Source organism: Crocuta crocuta, unplaced genomic scaffold, assembly GCF_008692635.1.
Source record: "Crocuta crocuta isolate KB4526 unplaced genomic scaffold, BGI_CrCroc_1.0 scaffold803, whole genome shotgun sequence".
Taxonomy (NCBI): Eukaryota; Metazoa; Chordata; class Mammalia; order Carnivora; family Hyaenidae; genus Crocuta; species Crocuta crocuta.
Genome location: NW_027532835.1, coordinates 8,017 through 28,050, shown reverse-complemented (window position 1 = coordinate 28,050; position 20,034 = coordinate 8,017). Strand labels below are relative to the sequence as shown.

General features: G+C 36.1%; 2 protein-coding genes across 2 annotated transcripts; both read right to left on the bottom strand.

The window, feature by feature from the left end:
* Positions 1–719: 719 nt before the first annotated feature.
* LOC144216057 (olfactory receptor 52A5-like) lies at positions 720–1,670 on the bottom strand. The gene has a single exon (XM_077745329.1). It carries the CDS (start codon positions 1,668–1,670, stop codon positions 720–722), a length of 951 nt encoding a protein of 316 aa, XP_077601455.1.
* Positions 1,671–15,176: 13,506 nt separating this feature from the next.
* On the bottom strand, positions 15,177–16,085 carry LOC144216056 (olfactory receptor 52A5-like). Its single transcript, XM_077745328.1, has one exon. It carries the CDS (start codon positions 16,083–16,085, stop codon positions 15,177–15,179), a length of 909 nt encoding a protein of 302 aa, XP_077601454.1.
* Positions 16,086–20,034: the final 3,949 nt, after the last annotated feature.

The window sequence follows — 20,034 nt, the reverse complement described above, 5'->3', positions numbered from 1 at the left end:
AAAAATATATAAACTTTAGTAAACTACAATGTACCAATATTGGTTTACTATTCATAACAAGTATACTAATGCAAGATGACAATGATAACGAAAACTGGGTATGGCGTCTATCGGAATGGTCAGTAAACATATTCGAGTTTTTGTAAATGCAAATCATTTGGATTTAATACATGTATAAATTTACATTCCAGTACAAAATTAAACATCTGAACCTCCTTAGTGCTCAGATGAGTATAAGTCAGAAAAGAAAAGATCTTCAAGTCCATAATAAAATGATGAAGAAGAGGAGGTAGAGTGAAAGAGTACTGAAATCAAAATTAGAAGACAAAAGAAAGTAGCTCATGATCATTGAAGTTATCAATTTCAGAATGCATTCATTGTTTTTAAATAACTGTGTGAATTTAATATTTTCAATCAGAGAATAGCCACTTGAAAGTACTTGTTTTTGAGAAACTTCCTCACTGAAAGACTGAAGACAAATCTTCACCGACTAAACCAGAAACAAGTCTTCACATTTTCTGCCTTTTATTTCATCAGTTAATGAATTAATTTTATAACCATGAAAAGTGAAATTGCTTAAATAGGAATCAGAGCCTGTCTCCAATGGAAAACCTAACATTTTACATTTCAGCAGCACAAACTTGAGAAAGCACAGAATATGACTCAAACTGGTTTTTTTAAAGTGAACTTTTATTATTTGACAAAAGATATGTAAGATATCAAGATGGATCTTTAAAGTGGAAAATCTTAGACACTCGATTTCGAATCTGTTTGGTCTTCACGCCATGCACAATAGGATTGAGCAAAGGAGGGACAAGCAGATAAAGGTTGGACAGAAGAATATGAATGTAGGGTGGAATGTGGAACCCAAACCTGTGTGTAAAGAAGGAGAAGAAACCCAAGAGATAAAACTCAAGGAAGACACAAATATGGGCAATGCAGGTGTTGAAGGCTTTGAGCCGAGCTTCTCTCTGGGGCAGATTGAAGACAGTTATAAATATTCGGAGGTAGGAGAGTATGATAAAGATTATGTCAAATCCAAGTATAATGAAAGCCACAAACAGACCATAGATCTTGTTGATTCGAACATCTTCTGCTGCCAACTTCACAATGGCCATGTGCTCACAGTATGAATGGGAGACCACAGTGGTCCGGTAGTGTTTCAGCCGACATTTGATGAGGATGAGACATGGAGCTACAAGGAGGGCTGCTCTGAGTGTCAGTCCAACCCCAATCTGAGTGAGGAGTTGGTGGGTAAAGATGGTTGCATGTCTCAGGGGATCACAGATGGTCACATAGCGGTCCAGGGCCATGGCCAGCAGAATCCCTGATTCGATGCACTGGAAGGTGTGGATGAGCCACATCTGAAAGAGACAGGCATCAAAGTATATGTCTGGTAAATGGAACCAGAATATTCCTAGCATTTTGGGTAGGATGCAGGTACTGAGAGCAATGTCTGTTGCTCCAAGCATTGCCAGGAAGAAATACATGGGCTCATGGAGGCTGCGTTCAGATTTGATGATGACCAGGAGCAAGGAATTCCCAAACACAGCAATGACGTACATGGCACAGAAAGGAATTCCAATCCAGAACTGCACAGATTCCAAGCCAGGGATCCAGACCCATGTCAACACTGGGGGCCTGAATACTGTGCCATTGAACTTGAGCATGTTGCCTTAGATTTGCCTGATTTATGCTTCAAGTTTTGTTTTGGGATTCTCTCTTCTGTATTTGCTTTCATGTAGATCTATTGACATTTCTAGAAGCAGAAATTGAATGTGTCTTTCAAGGGCATTTTTTCAAGAATACAAGTTAATTGATTAATTCTAGGAATGCACATATAGGCTCCCAAAATTCCCCCCTCTCCACAAAGGCAAAAAGATACGCATGACAATCAATATGCAAAGCAGACCCACTCATACCTGGTGTTGTATGTGAATTTGTATTCATTTATCAGTTAAGAATATTAGTTTCGTATTATAATAGTTTCAGGAAGTTAAGATGTTACCTATATCAATTTGATTTTATCCAAGAGAAATTCATAGATAGTCATTTAGTCTGCAGTGAACACAAAGAGAAAAAAAAGGAACCTTCACCATTTCAAGCAGTATCCGGTACCACGGGAAAATAAGAAATAGTATCAGGAATTAGTAATAGGAAGTAGTGATTTTGAACTTAAAGACAACAATATTTGCATCATTACAATAAAAAGTTAAATATCTCTGTGCCTAGGAGAGGAAAACTTAATATTATTAAGATGTAATGTATTGTCGACTTGATATGTATAAGCAATGTAACCCCAATCAAAATCCCAGCAGGTTATTTTGTGGGTATGTACAGCTCTTCCTCAGTTAATATGGAAAGGCAAAGACTCAGATTGGAAACACACATTGAAGAGCACAGTCAGAGCACTGACACTACTAGAATTTGGACTTAAAGATGTGGTGACAAAACAGCGTGATCATGCAGAAGAATGGACAAATTGATCAGTGGGGCAAAACTGAAGGCCACCAATAGGCACACATATATTTGTAGTCAGCTGTTCTTCGACACAGGAACAATGTCAATTTAATGAAGAAAAAAAAGGTATTTTCAAATAATGATGCTGAAACCGCTGCACATTTCACATGCAAAAATAAAGGAATGTAGACCAAGACGTTACACCTTTTGCAAAAATTAACTCAAAATGGGTCACAGCACTATTTATTTATCTATCTATCTATCTATCTATTTATTTATTTATTTATTTATTTTGGGGCGTCCCTAACTGGCTCAGTTGGTTAAGCATCAGACTCTTGGTTTCAGCTCAGGTCATAATCTCACGGTTTGTGGGTAGGTTTGAGCCCTTGCATAGGGCTTTGCGCTGACAGTGCGGAGTCTTCTGGGGATTCTCTGCCTTGCACTCTGTCCTTTTCCCAATCACACTATCTCTCTCAAGAAAACCTTAATTAATTGAGTGATTGATAGATTTTTTTAAGTGAGTGAGAGAAAATGTATGTGAGTGGGGGAGAGGCAGAGAGAGAAGGAGAGAAAATCTGAAGCAGGCACCATACCCAGTGCAGAGCTCCATACGGAGCTCGATCTCAGGAGACTGAGATCATGACCTGACTCAAAATCAAGAGTCAACCATTTAAGCAAATGCACCACCCAGGCACCCCATGTCATAATACTTTTAGAATGAAAATACAAAACTATACAAATTTCAAAAGAGACAATAGGATAAAACCTAGGAGATCTTGGCTTTGAAAGTCACATTTTAGTTAACATTAAAAGTAGGATCCATGACAAAAGCAATTAATAAGTCGATCTTCATTAAATTTGGAAACCATCTGCTCTGTGAAAGACACTGTTAAGGAAATGAAGAGACAAAGCACAGACAGAGAGAAAATATTTGCAAAGCACATATTTGAAATAAAGACTTTTACTCCAAAATATATAAAGAACTCTTAAAACTCAACAACAAGAAAATGACCAGATTTATATTTATACAATGGAATACTACATGGCAATGAGAAAGAATGAAAAATGGCCATGTGTAGCAACATTGATGGACCTTGAGGGTGTTATGCTGAGCGAAATAAGTCAGGTAGAGAAGGACAGATACCATATATTTGCACGTATAGGAGGATTAGGAGGAACTTAAAGGACGACCATGGGGGAGAAGGAGGGGAAAAATAGTGGGGGAGAGGGAGGGAGACAAACCTTGAGAGACTCTTGAATGCTGAGAACAAACTGAAGGCAGATGGGGGGGAGGTGAAGAGGGTGATGGGCACGGAGGAGGGTACTTGTGGGGATGAGCACTGGGGTGTTATATGGAAACCAACTTGACAATAAACCGGTTAAAAAAAAAAAAAAAGGAAAATGACCAGATTTAAAATGGGCAAAAATCTGAACAGAAACCTCAGGTTCACTGGGGAATTTCAAATTAAAATAACAGTGAAATACTACCACACACCTATTAGAATGGCTAAAATTCAAGAATTTGATATATTAAATGCTGTTGAGGAACTGGAGAGACAAGAATTCTCATTCATTAATGGTGAAGATGCCAAATGATACAGCTACGTTGGAAGACAGGGTACAAAGTAACCATAGACTTATCATGAAGTCCAATAATTATGCTCCTAAGTATTAACCCGAGTGAATCAAAAATTTATGTAAGCACAAAACTGGTGCATGAATATTGATAGCATCTTTATTCACAATTGCCAAAACTTGGAATAATCAGTATCTCTACCGATAAGTGAGTGTATAAACAAGCTGTGACACATCCATATGATGAAGTATTCAGCAACAAAAAGAAATGAACTATCAAGTAACAAATGATAAGAAGAAATTTAAAATCCATATTGCTGAGTCAATGAGGCAGTTCCTGAAAAAGCTACATATATGTGATTCCTACTGTATAACATTCTGGAAAAGTAAAACTATAGAGACAGTAACAAAGTCAGTAGTCACCAGGGTTTCAGAGAGAAAAGAGAAAGATGAATAGGTGGGCCTTTTTAAGACAGAATATTCCGTATGTTAGTATAAAAATGGATATAAGATATGCATTTGTCCAAACACAAAGAAATGTACAATACAGAGAAGTAGCCCTAATGTAATGTAGTTTAGTCAATAACAAATATCGAAAAACGATAAATATTGAAAAATAACAAATATCTAAGTTCTCATCTTTTGTAACAAAGGTACCACACCAATGCAAGATGTTAATTAGAAGATGTAGGATGGGAGAGGAAGAGAGTATATATGAAAACTCTATACTTCCTGTATAGTTTTTCTGTAAAGCTGAAACTAATCTAAAAAGAATGCCTGTTAATAAAAAAGTTAAATATATACATATAGGGGGCTAAAACAGAGCTTGTGTCATAGTATTTTAAACACATATAAATCCCAGAAATGGACCCTGGGGAAATAGTCTCCAGTATCCCAGATAAAATTAGATATTCTAGAAATAAACAACACAAAGTAAAATCGATGATGTCAAATGACAAACTAGACCGATTTTAAAAAGAAGAATTCTTGATGCAGGAATAAAATTTCTTATCAAGATTCAGATATACACATTTTGTACAAAAAAATGTACTTTAAATAAAAATGGCCTAAAATGAAAATTTATAATGTGTTGTATTTCTCTTGGAAAACTTTCTCATATCAATATCTGATCAATAAATAACTTTCAAAGAGTAGATGGTAATTACTAATTCTAAACAAGATAATTTTTGAAAAATAAATCGGAAAATATCAAATGACATAAGTACTTAAAATATAACAGAAAATATTGAAAACGTATTTGTTCCAGAAAATTCTATTGCTATGATTTATTGATGAGAAATACTTTTCATACATTATTAAAATGATTATATTCCTTATATAGAATCTAATTGTTCTTTGGTTTAATGAGTAGGCTAAAATGCCTGGAACACACCACAGGCATCTGATACAGCCATAAAAAAGACTAAAATTGTCCTGAACCAGGTAATGCCCAACAAGAAAATTAAAATTTTGTGGAGCTGTCCTCTTTAATCAAAGTGTAGTATTTCCCCATCCCTGTAACCCACCCCTTTCCCATATTCTTTCTCTTTTAAATACCTGCTCCTATAAAACTCACCCTTGGATATTAATGCACAACTCAGTTGCCTGTTTATTGTCATTTATTCTGCTGTGAGAGTGTTAGTATTTGTTCCAATTTAAATATTTGCTTGCAAATCATGTAACTGTGACATTATCACATTCAGTTGGGCATTTTCCTTCTCTTGGGAACACTATTGCTATAGAATGCAGTTAGGTTCAATCTCCTTTTACTGAGTATTTCCTATATAAAATACACTGTGCCGGGGGCTGAGTAAACACATTACAACTGCAGAACTTACCTGCAGCAGACAATGAGGCTGCATCCTTGTGGACCCCTTTATGTATTTTCCCAGTGGAACATCCAGCCTTGTGCTTAGACCATACCATGCATCCACACCCTACATCTCCAACTTAATAATGTTGTTGATCTTTAACATAAATATCAAACATTAGTTTTATTGTTCTCATTTGTAATGACGGAGTTTGGTAGAAATGACTCATAGTTAACTTCTGAGTCTTTGGGCCCTTCTGCTGGCAAAGCTAATCCTGTCCCAAGACGCTGGGACAGGCAGTAGCTCTCTGAGGCATTCTACACAAATTGTCCCCTTGTTTGTTTAATTTCAACCCATTAAAATACTAAGTCTAGAGCATTCTCCTTTGAAAGGATGTAAATTGTGCATATATACAAAATTTAGGTGGTTTCTACCAAGATAATATCTGTATTGAAGGATCAATTAATTGAAAACTCCACTTTCCTGATTCTCTAAGCATTTGCCTCAGTGATTACTGGGGAAGCCAGGACTCAGATAAATCTGAAATCACTGATATGTGGCCATTCCATCAGTTTAGCTATCAGATATGCCCAGAATCCCTGGTCAGGAAGCTTGTTGTGTTGATTCTCTGGATTGATCTAATTATTCCGTTCCTGGCTCTTCATATTCCTCTCACACACCCTTACCTCCCAAAACACATCTACTCTGTTACTATCCTCTCTCTCTCTCTCTCTCTCTCTCTCTCTCTCTCTCTCTCTCTCTCTCTCACACACACACACACACACACACACACTTCAAAAATTTATTCAAGCAGGGGTACCTGGGTGACTCAGTTGGTTAAGCATCCAACTTCGGCTCAGATCATGATCTCAAGGTTCATGAGTTCGAGCCCTGAGTCTCACTCTACGCTAACACCTAAGAGCCTGGAGCCTGCTTCAGATTCTGTGTCTCCCTCTCTCTGCCCTCCCCCACTCATGCTCTGTCTCTTAAAAATAAATAACCATTAAAAAAACTAAACATTTTGTCCAAGCAGGTCCATTTCAGTTATTGGTAATGTGTATAGATCCTTTTTCTAGTTGTGGGAAGGAAAATGGTTAATCTCCAAAGAAACTTTCTTCCCACTTGTACCATCTCCAGGTTTTCATACTTGCTAATCACTTGCTTTGGTATTCTCTATTAGCTCTAACAGAGCCACTGTTCATCTGTGACCACATCATGCTAGACCACAACCACTCAAAGGAAGCTTTATTCTAAGGAAGACCTAATATGTACAGGAAAGCTACTTTCTATTTAGATGAGAATTTATTGGACCCTAAAATCAAAGAATCTTATATGTACATAGAGAAGACTCAACCCCCTGGCATTCCTTGTATGGTTTATTATAAAAACCTTCAGCTTTGGCCTCTCTGCTACCTTGTGTGCTGTTCATTCATTAGCAGGTAAACATTTATGTGGTCAGTTTAAGTTTTTATAAAATAATTTAGAGACATAGAGGTATAAAATGAATGCATTTCAAGTAAGCACTAAAACTCTAATTCCAGGGCACCTGGGTGGTTCAGTCTATTAAGTGCCAAACACTTGATATCAGCTCAGGTCATGACCTCAAAGTCATGATCTCATGAGGTCAAGCCCTGTGTCAGGTTGTGCACTGACAGCAGAAAGCCTTGGGATTCTCTCTCTCCCTCTCTCTCTGCCCCCACCCCCCTCTCAAAATAAATGAAGAAACTTAAACATTTTTTAAGAAACTTAAAAAATGAAGAAACTCTAACACTACTCAATGTGGACTTCTATTTCTTATGTTGGATGACAATAGATTTTCTTTTTTCAGTCAGTTGTATAGACTTCATTTCAGAGGTATCATGAAGTTCTGGTTGTAAATGAGCCAAAAAAAAAAAAAAAACAAACAAAACAAACAAACAAAAAAAAACCACACACACAGAAAACCCAAACTGTGGTCTAAGTCCCTTCGTTTTTGAAGGGCTTTTGAAATCCAAAGATTCTGTTTGTTGGGTTTCTTTGTTTGATTTGTTATTTAAATTCACCGTTCATTTTGGCTGACTAAGGAACATGTCAACATCTCTGTTGTTAATTCTCATGATTAATTCCCCATACCTTCACAAAGGTCCTTAGTGGGAGGTCATATTCTTAGTTTGCTACATTTTCAAACACATTACATCTTCAATCACCTTCAATCAAGGTCTCTTTTGGGTAATAAAAATCCTGTAAGTCACCTTCCACCTCTCAATGCTTGAGACCAATCTATTCTGTATTCTCATTGGCCAATACATTCCTAAAATTATTGTTTCTCCATCCACCTCATTCTTTCATCTGTGCCTGTGTATCAGTCAACAGATTCTTTTAGAATTTTTGTCTTGGTGATCCATAGAATATAACTTGTTGAATAAGATTATTGGCTTCAAATTACATTCATCTAAGTTTTGTAAACTAAAAAATGGCAAATGACTAAACAGCACAGAATTTTTATATGTAGAGTACAGAAATAACGGGTGAAAGGGACAAGTATTCCTGTATTTGGGTTTCATTTTTCTGTCCTAGCAGAAACACTAGTATAGTTATTATGTTTTAATGATCAGGAATGAGGAAAATAAGATCTTTTATTTTGTTTTCTATTTTTTAAATCTCCATGAATACAAGCTTGAAAGCTTCATGTTTCATATTCACAGAACTTCATAAAACTATCACATAAACTCACACAGCATATAAATGAAATCTTGAAATGCATATAACCCAGACATTGTTCATATACAAGTTACTCATTATAATTTTGTACTCTGATAAATATCTCATTTTTTATTTCCAGCATTCTGTGGTCATATGTTTATTTTTCTCTCTTATTCAGGGTCACTATCTTGTCTTCCTAATTCACATTCTTCTCTTACTTTTTATTCATGATATGATACATTAGCTACTCCTTGGTCAAGCAACAAAATATCTTTGCTCCTTTAATTACCCAGCAGTCTGTGTCTGAAAATCTCAAAATGTAATCAGTCTATTCAGTTTAATTTTTCAACAGAGAAACTCAATAATGCTAAGGAAAATCACAGTTTTTGATGTATTGCCACAAAACTTACATGTTCAGAATTACTCTGAATTCTCTGACTGATTTCTAGACACTTATATTCCTTAATTCCACCTCTCTCCTCAAGTTTGCTGTAGTAACCTCTCTCTTTCGGCCATACAATGTAGTAATAATATTATATTATATTATATTATATTATATATATATATATATATATATATATATAAACTCTCATCTTCTATCTCCATTTCCTATTCCAGCAAGAAGAGAACATCTCCTTTCCTTCTAGTCAGATTTCCCTAGATATGTTCTGATTTTTTTCCTTGTTTATTGACTTTCCTTTACAATTTTGCATTGCAAGCATTTGTCATACGCACTTGTGCTTTGCCTACTGACAAACTATTCAAGTTTTAACACCTTTTTTAAAAAAAATATCAGAAGCAGGGACCTCTGCCAGCTAATCCTCTCTATCTCTCATTTTATTTATAGCTCTAATCTTGGCATTAATCACCAGGTCTTCTATTTTTCTAATCACTTAAAGTATATTTCAAACCACTGTGACTGCTTTTGCATGGACAACTCCAAATTCACTTTTCTGGAAACAAATAAAAATGACCTTCTACTAACCAAGCACAATAGAAATTGTAAGAACTCTTCTCAATTGATATCTGTGCTTGACATTATTTTCTCCTTAAAATACATGTTTTGTTTCCATAATCGTAGCCTATCTTGGCTTTTCTTCTGTCTCAGCATACCCTTCCTTTGTTCTTTTGTCTGACTCTCTTTACACTGTTGATACCATAAATTCCACTGACAGCTATGTTCATCTTCATGGCTCTCCTTATTCTAGATGTCTTCTCCTGGCAATATTACCCTATCCCACAGCTACACTGATCACTGGAAAAGAAGAAATACATATTGCTTTTCCATAAATCTGTGGAACTCAACCATCGAACTGCCTTTTAAACAGTTCTACCATGGTGGAAAAGAAATAGGACAGATTTAAAGATTTTTTTGAATTGAATTCACTTTTCTTAATCCTGTTGACAGGACTTTCTTCCCTATACCCCTTGTTCCTATTTACTCATAGAGTAGGCAATACCTACATTAAAATGTTTGGGAAGGTAATTCCTACCCTTAATTCCAGTTCATCACTCACTTTGCTGACAAGGTGAAGATGAAAAGTGACTCATAAGATTGTTGAGATTGGAAAAAGTATTCGTTACATGAGAGTTATTTTTTTTTTTTTTACCTTTGGTGAACTATCTCTAACTCTCCTTTTCTCTCTAAGACTCTGTATCATTCTTTCTCTCATTTTTACTTGTATCTCTCCAATGTAGACAAAAGCAGTATTTATCTTCGTACTTCTGATGCCACATCGTGGTTAACCTCATTGTTGACTGGCTGTGGCCAGATGGGAAAACCCCTCTACTTCAGTGAGAAGTAGGAAAAAAACACTTTTTTCCCCCTGATATTCTACTATTCTCATTTAATCTAGATTCACCAACCATGCCACTAATATATCTCATTAGATCAAGACACCTATAAAGAGATCTATTACTGTGCGTAACTGTATATGCAATAAAAAAATCTCAGTTTCTCCAGAAAAAAATAGATAACCTACCATTTCTTCAAACTCAATTATTATTTTTTTTAATATATTTATTTATTTCTAGGAGAGAGAGAGAGACAGCGTGAGCAGGGGAGTGACGGTCAGAGAGAGAGGGAGTCACAGACTGAAACAGGCTCCAGGCTCTGAGCTGGCAGTCAGCACAGAGCCCGACACGGGGCTCGAACCCACGAACCGCGAGATCATGACCTAAGCGAAAGCCGGCCGCTTAACCGACTAAGCCACCCAGGTGCCCCATTCTTCAAACTCAATTATGCATTTAGTGACTAAAGCTTAGCCTATAAGAGATGAAGTTTAGTATGTGCTATTAACAGTGTTGTTTTTGCTACACTTAATTTAACCCTGATATAAACGTACCATTATAAGAAAATGTATGTTAGAATTTTAAAGACCAAAAAAAAATTTTTTAAAGACCATTTTAGATTCTACAATTTTATTAGACTTTCCTTTCCTTATAATCCACATTCCTTTAGATTTCCTCCTGTACCCAAAGCCTTTATTATCTGACAAGTAATTGTTTATTATTCAACTCAGCTCAAGAATCATCTCCTTTATGAAGTATATCATGTTCTTTTTGAAAAAGTTTATTTATTTATTTATGGTGAGAGAGAGAAAGAGACAGAGAGAAGGAGAATGCATGGGGAGGGGCAGGCCCAACCCTAGGCTTGATCTCATGAACCTTGAGATCATGGCATGAGCTGAAATCAAGAGTTGGAAGCTTAGCTGACTGAGTCACCCAGGCATCCCTCATCTCCTGATGTTCTTAAGCAGAAATCCAAATTCTTCCTTTGTGCTCTCCAATGCAAGACAATGACTAGTTACTGAGTGCATCCTAGTAGGAATTCATTAATTTAACAGTTTAGTTTCCCTGGATCTGTTTACTATCCAAAACATATAAAATTTAATGTGGATGCAAAGCCATTTGTTCTTTTTCCAGAAGTATACCTTCATAGAGAAGTATTAGAAAACACAAAGAACCAGTTTAAGAAAAATGTTGGGAATTTTATATTCTTGATGTATAAGCTTTCTTGGTTTGCATTTCTGCATTATCTTTATAGACTCACCTGAGTCAGGATGCATATCTGTTTTAATGAAAGGTCTGGAGACATTCACTATANGCCTGGAGAGCAATGTACTTTCCTCTTAGCACTGCCTTTGCCGCACAGGATGCATACCTGTTTTAATGAAAGGTCTGGAGACATTCACTATGGATAAGAGAAGAAAAGAAAGGTGAAACATGTTTTTCCAAGAATGTTCTTCTAAGAACTTTTTTTCTGGGCCAAAATGTATTTTGAGTCAGATCTGACAAGTGATTTACTTATTTCCCTTCAAGGATTTCTGCTCAGAGTGACTTCTTATGCACAATTATAAGGCACAATTTCCCCACATTTCCTTTGGATCTTTTCTAAATACTTATCTAGATTTCGGAGCCACCTATGAGAACACATACTTGTGAGTTTAATTCTTCCACCTTCTTATGTGCACTTACCTACTCATATGGTATAGTTATAAACTATTTTAGAAAAAAAGATTTTTTAGTTAAAAAAATATTTTCACTGAGAGAAATATAGTGTGAGCAGCTGGACAAGACTATGATGCAATTCTCCTGAGAAATGAAGAAGTGATCAGTTATGTTCCTTGTGGTAAACACAATTAAATTTATCTGCTTTTTAATTTTTTTGTTACAAAGATGAGATACATAAAATAAATTCAAAACTTATATGCTTCTACTCCCTGAATATTAGCTATTTATGTTCTTATCCCACAAAGTTTTTACAGAAGATATCTCAGTCTTTCTCTGTCACTGAAGTTAGTAACAAACAGGGCAAGTAATGTACATATATATGTACTGACTACTATGCTAGATATTTGAGAAAATGAAACTTTAGGCCATGTTTTCAGTTACTCATTATATTCAGATGGAATTTTGTGTAAACAGAAATTAATATGAAAATAAAACTTTGTAATAATATTTAAATGATATAGTATTTACAATGCATAAATAAAAGGATTCTAAACATAACCCAGAATTTGCAAAGTGGTGTCTTCCTAAAGCCCTGAGAGAAAGATGTAAAATATAGTTGAAGAACGGCATGCAGTCTTCAGGGCTAGAAAGATTACTCCTAGAGAAATTGTGATATTGTTTGAAAATACTGAGAGGTTTGGGGAATGAGAGTTTGCAGCAAACTCTAGTGATATGCAGCATGGATAGGACACATGCTCAAAGAGGTGGGAGTTTCAATGAAACCTATACCATTGGGTTCTACAGCTTGGGTGAGGCAGAGATTAATCAAATCTTTCCCTACCTTCAAAGCAGTTTACATCTAGTTGTAGAAGAAAGATTGGGACATGAAGAAAGGTTTTCAATATAAAAAATGATTAGTGCATATGATAAAGTCAAGGTCACCAGAATGGAATTTGACAACCCCATAGTCTGAGTGTTCTACCTTGTGATGAAGGCAACTTTTAGGCTCATTGATACTGATGAAAGACTGCTCAAAGGCCATCTCAGAAGACAAAGTGCTGGAGAATACAACTACACACACAGGAACACTCATGCACATGTACACACTCACACCCACATGACATAAATTATATTTTTCTATATATCAACCCATATTGAAAACCTTGAGGTTCACTGATGTCTTCAACTGAAATCCAAAACTACAGATTTCATTCTATATTTCTCTTTTTAGGTACTTGCAATTTCCACTCAAGCTGAGGAACAGGCCACTCATGCTCATCAACTGTAACATGCATTAAATATTTCATAGGATTCATATAATAATGAAACTAGATATTGAGTGAAATTTTATTTCACTTATTCAGTAAAATTTTATTTTGTATATACAAGGGTCAGCACTGTATGAAACATTGGAAATATGAAGAGGTTTTTTTCTAGATCATGTTTAGAGCCACTAAGTAGATATCTGTACTAGGGAGTTTTATTTCATAAATCAAACATTAACATAAGTGGATTTTATGACTGTTTTCCTCTACCTAGACCATCCTTTAAAATTCCTTATGTCAGTGAATACTACACTAAGTCAGTGAAACCAGTAAAAGATAGTCCAAGTCACTATTTAGTGTCATATACATATGACAAAAAGTTAACTGACACTAAGTGATAAATATTAAGTTATTATACATCCAATGTAATCCCCCAAACCATAGATATGTTTTAAAATAATATGGTTTGAACTGTACAGACTACTATGGATTACAAAGAATAACACTGAGCCCAAAAGGAAAGCTCAGTTTTGTCACCCTGGGAAAGATACCAAAAATTTTCTAAGCTTAAGCCTGTAGAATGAAGATTCCACCCATAAAGGAATCAGAGCCAGAGGCTCCAGGTAGAGGGTACATCACAATGAGTGTGAGAGGTAAAAGTACCAGAAATGGCAATATCTCTTGAAAAGACTAATGTCCTAAAAGCAAGGAAAAATGTCCAATTGGAAAAATTCTGTCTTTTGGCACTATACAGATAATTGATTATCTTTGATATTTATGGGCTGTACAATATTAATAGTGAGAATCCCACATAATTTTGTGTGTGACAGACGACCAAGTCTCCATGTGAAAAATTTATTCCAAAATCTCAACACATTAATATAATGATGCTGCTACATTTGCCCTCATAAATTCTGACACTGTACTTCATCAACCACACACAATGTGAACATATGAAGTTTATACCAAAGAGCATGATGCGAACATGTACTACCCAGGAGGTAGGATATAGAATGAGAGAGAGGGTTGAAATCTACATCTCATACTGTTGCAACATTAGACCATCGTCATGCATCTCCCTAGGAGGTGCTGTTACCAGCCTGCACCTGACCTTTACATTTAAATTTTTTGTTTATAGTTACTATAATAAAGTTATAAAACTTGCTATTTAAAATGTTATTTTACTTATTTATAAGGTTTTACCACAAAACAAGCAAGTAAGTTCACTGTTAATTATTCCACATTTACTTCATTTGTCTTCAGTTAAATTTTTTCCATTGGAATTTAATTTACTTTAATATATTTGTTATATATGCCCCCATAGAAGGCTGTGTGAAGTACTTTGGGGAGAAAAAAGAAATTATGATTACATTTTGATGTAAAATCTCAACTGGCACTTAATGCTTAATTCATGATCACTCAGTAAAGGACTTTAGAATGATGAAGTGGGATCATAAACGATAGTAAATAAATGACAGATTTAGTTCCACATACATTAGAATGATAATACATTAGACTAAATTTCCTATGTAGTAGCAAAAAGATCGTTGGATGTTTTTAAATAGAGGCAAAAATATTAATATTTAATTTGATTTTAAGAAATATCTGTCTTAGTGACTGAGAGCTGTTTGACCTTCAATAATGTATTCATAATTTTTGTCTATTATGTGAACTAGATATCGTTAGCTCTGTATGTTTCAATTAATTTGTACCCAGAATAAGTGAACATTTTAAAATAAGAGTCAGAGCCTTACCCACTTGAATGGAAAACACTAATTTTATACTTCCATACAAAATGAACTTGAGAAAGCATAGACTTTCATCAAGAAAACTCTGTTCACTGTTTTGTGGTTGTTTTTTTTTGAAATAAAATAAGATAGTGAGAAATCAAGATGGATCCTTAGAGTGAAAATATCTTGAACACTCGATCTCAAATCTGTTTGGTCTTCACGCCATACACAATAGGATTGAGCAAAGGAGGGACAAGCAGATAAAGGTTGGACAGAAGAATATGAATGTAGGGTGGAATGTGGAACCCAAACCTGTGTGTAAAGAAGGAGAAGAAACCCAAGAGATAAAACTCAAGGAAGACACAAATATGGGCAATGCAGGTGTTGAAGGCTTTGAGCCGAGCTTCTCTCTGGGGCAGATTGAAGACAGTTATAAATATTCGGAGGTAGGAGAGTATGATAAAGATTATGTCAAATCCAAGTATAATGAAAGCCACAAACAGACCATAGATCTTGTTGATTCGAACATCTTCTGCTGCCAACTTCACAATGGCCATGTGCTCACAGTATGAATGGGAGACCACAGTGGTCCGGTAGTGTTTCAGCCGACATTTGATGAGGATGAGACATGGAGCTACAAGGAGGGCTGCTCTGAGTGTCAGTCCAACCCCAATCTGAGTGAGGAGTTGGTGGGTAAAGATGGTTGCATGTCTCAGGGGATCACAGATGGCCACATAGCGGTCCAGGGCCATGGCCAGCAGAATCCCTGATTCGATGCCCTGGAAGGTGTGGATGAGCCACATCTGAAAGAGACAGGCATCGAAGTATATGTCTGGTAAATGGAACCAGAATATTCCTAGCATTTTGGGTAGGATGCAGGTACTGAGAGCAATGTCTGTTGCTCCAAGCATTGCCAGGAAGAGGTACATGGGCTCGTGGAGGCTGCGTTCAGATTTGATGATGACCAGGAGCAGGGAATTCCCAAACACAGCAATGACGTACATGGCACAGAAAGGAATTCCAATCCAGAACTGCACAGATTCCAAGCCAGGGATCCCGACCAGTGTCAGCACCGGGGGCATAAAGACTGTGCCATTGAGCTTGAGCATATTGGCTTTACAGGTCGTTGGTTTAAGCTTCTGATTCAAAGTGGCAGTATGCATTGAGTGTCTGTCTCCTGTTTTCTCTTCTCACCTACATTCATAGGATCAGAGGCTGAGAGTGGTTTCCATGGCATTTTGTAAGACATATTCATTTTTTGATGGGGCAATTAAGCAGGTCCAGGAATGCAGACACAGCTCCCTGGAGGACATATCTTAGATTTTGGTTTTGTCTTCATTGTCTCCCTCCTGTCTCTCTCTGCTTCTAATCTCTCTCTCTCTCTCTGTCTCTCTCTCTTGCATTCACACAGATAGAAACACATATTCACAGCTTCATAGGCATACAAAAAAAGAAAGAACACTATAGAGAAATGAAACATTCTGTCTAGTGTGTCTCTATTCTAAAATCTGTCTCACTGAACATAGTTTGAACTTCTAAGTTGTTAAGATTGGGGAATTTAACAGATATTCTATGTTTAAGTTCTTTCTAGTTTTCTTACCAAAGAAGTTTAAAATCAGTCCGACAGGCAGAAGTAAAATAACAACAACAATAATAATGAAACACTCTCTCTTGAGGAGCTATTATCAATCTTCGGCAAACCAGAAGTCATGAAGTGGAGACTTTGACCTCAAAAGACAATGATCTATCTGTGGCAATGTTATATGACAAGCTGTAGGGTAAAATTATGCATATGGAGCAAGTAGATAGAAGAGGTTTAACAGTGTATTTAGAATCTGTCTTAATCAATCCACAAATTGGAACCTAAGGAAATTTTCAGAAAAAATATAGATAAAATTTGATATTTTAGAGATAAATAATTCAAATAAAAAGAAAACTTACCATGACAAAGAACAAATAAGACAAACTTAAGTTAGACTAAAATGCTTTATAAGATTTCCTCATTTAAAAATTGATTTCTCATTTGAAAATTTGAACTACGGATTTTTTTTTTCAGATGGAATAAGAGCCCCGAATCATACATTTCTGTGATTATTTCTTCAAGAAGTTTTTCTATTAATAAAATAATAGTTCCATTTTCATATATATACAGGAAAAAACAGATCTTAATATTATTTTAGGAAAATAAATCAGGAAACATCAAAACCATGAACATAAATACTTCAAATATACTGTTCAATTGGAGCACCTGGGTGGCTCAGTCGGTTAAGCATCTGACTTCGTCCAGGGTCATGATCTCATGTTTCGTGAGTTCAAGCCCAATGTTGGGCTCTGTGCTGACAGCTCAGAACCTGGAGCCTGCTTTGGATTCTGTGTGTGTCTCTCTCTCTGCTCCTCCCCCACTCACACTCTGTCTCTCTCATTCTCTCAAAAATAAATAAATATTAAAAAATATATTTATACTATGCAATAGTAAATAAGTAATGATATTTTTTTCAGTGGGATTCAGTTTATGATATGATTTCTAATAAGAAGTAACCAGTTTTGGGGACCCCTGGATGGCTCAGTTGGTTAAGCATCCGACTTAGATCAGGGGATGATCTTGTAGTTAGTTCATGGGTTCAAGCTCCGTGTCAGGTTCTGTGCTGATAGCTTGGAGCCTGGAGCCTGCTTCAGATTCCATCTCTCTCTCTCTCTCTCTCTCTCTCTCCCCCAACTCCACTCATGCTCTGTCTATCTGTCTCTCAATAATAAATAAACATTAAAACAATAAAGCAAAAATAACCGGTTTTAACATATTTTTATGAGCCACGTTTGGAAACGATTACCCAGCTGAGTTCCCTGGTCTCTGCCATCATCGTGCTCTGAAAGTGGGAGCACATTTTTCAATTTCACGTGTGCTGGCGATTCCCCTATTCAAACATTAGTGTGATATTTTGAGAGTTTATTTTCCTCTCACATACTGAAAGTAGGCACAATATTAATATGGAATTAAGTTAATTTCAACATCTTTTTATTGAATGCCTTTTATAAAGATAAAGTTCCGTGAGAGAATGTGGATGACCAAACAATAAAGCTACAGAAGTCACTTGAATCAGAACATGAACAACTTGTTTGACTCTTTTGGGGTTCCGTTTTCACACTGGAATATTTGGTCCTATGGTTAAAGTATACACTGCATCCAGTTCCTGGGTTTTCTAACCTCTTGCTTAATGATAAAAATTTGCTTTATAGATATTTGCAATAGCTATTCATGTCCATTCCTCTAAATAATTTACTTCTTCTCTAAGAGCCTCTGCCATTACCACCTCTTTCTGGTTTCACCTTTCTCTCACGTTTTACTCATGCTACAATGTATTAGCTGCTCCTTTGCCACCCGATACCATAGCCTTGCACTTTTCATCGTCAACTCTCCTGCACCTGAATATCTCACATTATAATCTATATATGCTATTTTTCCAATAGAGAAGCTCAATGATATTGGAAGAAATCACAATTCTGGAAGGATTCCCATTAAAATCCTGCAGCTTTTAATTCCCTGGCCGATTTCCAGCCATTTCTATTCATAAACTTCACCCCTCCTCAAGTCTATAATAGCTCCTCTCTCCTGTTGGTAAGATGTTAGTTACAGTGTTACAAACTCTCACCTCCTCCCCTCTGGCACCCTCTCCTCCAGAGGAAAGGAGAGCTCTTCTCTGGCAGCTACTTTTCTTAATTATGTTGTCTTCTAAAAGTCTGCTTTTTTGTTTGTTCATTAACTTTCTCACAAAACCCTGCATTTTCTTTTTGCATTCATTTACTCCACTTTACTTTCTGATAACATATGTTTCAGGTGAGGATTTTTTGTTTTTTTTTTATGTTACAGGTTTAAACACATTTTGTTTTAATATGTGCCATGGTCGCCTCCTGCTAACATTCTCTATCTTAATTTTTTAATGTTTATTTATTTTTGAAAGAGAGAGATAGAACATGAGCAGGGGAGGGGCAGAGAGAGAGAGGGAGACACATTCTGAAGCAGGCTCCAGGCTCCTAACTGTCAGCACAGAGCCCGATGCGGCCCGAACTCACCAACTGCGAGATCATGACCTGAGTCAAAGTCGGATGCTCAACTGACTGAGCCATCCAGGTGCTCCTCTCTATCTTTTTAATTGCCACCATAATCCTGCCATGAATCACTATGACTAGCTGTAGTTCTTAAATCGGTAAGTGATTTCCCAAACCAGTATCATAAACCTTTGCATCCATAACTCTTTAAAGTAAAGTTCGTGTTTCTGGAAAAAATATCAAATGGCACTTCAGTGAAGCATGATACATTTTTAGAAGACTCTTTTTTGTTACTTGTTCAGTAGTCATTGTATTTTCTATTTTAAATGCATTTTTCATTTCTGTGTCACATTCTAACCTGTTTTTCTTCCTGTATCAAAATACCCTCCCTTTATTGCTGTGTTTGACTCCCTTTTTGTTGTTGATGCCATGACTTCCATTAATAACGGCATCCCTCTCCATGGCTCTCTTTCTACTCATTCTATATATCCCTCCTGCCCAGAAATATTGCCGAGTCTGTAGTTTCAACAACCATGAAATAAGAGTACATAAATATCAACTCTCCATAAACCCAACCTAAGGTCAAGACATACTCCTTAAATCCCCCGTGAAACACTCCCAGGATGGTGAAGGTCCTCTGTTTCAGGGAGCAGTGAGAATCAATTAAAAAAAAAATCTGAATTGGGTTTTAGATTTATGTATCCTTCTTTATTCCAGACTTGCCAGTCACCTAGCCAATATACTTCACTAGGTTCAGGATTCTTATAAACAGAGTTTTTATTGTCCATAGTTGTAGATGGAGGAAAATTCCTAAATTTCTGTAGATGAAAATAGAATAACTCACCATCATTCAAATCCAGCATTATATTCAGTGACAAAATGCTTAGGAATAAGAGATGCAACTTTCATATGTGCTATTAATATTATTGCTAACTTTCACTGAATTACCCTTGCAAACTTATCAGTCATGTTGAAATGTATGCTAGAATTCTGTAAACTAATTCAGAATTCTAC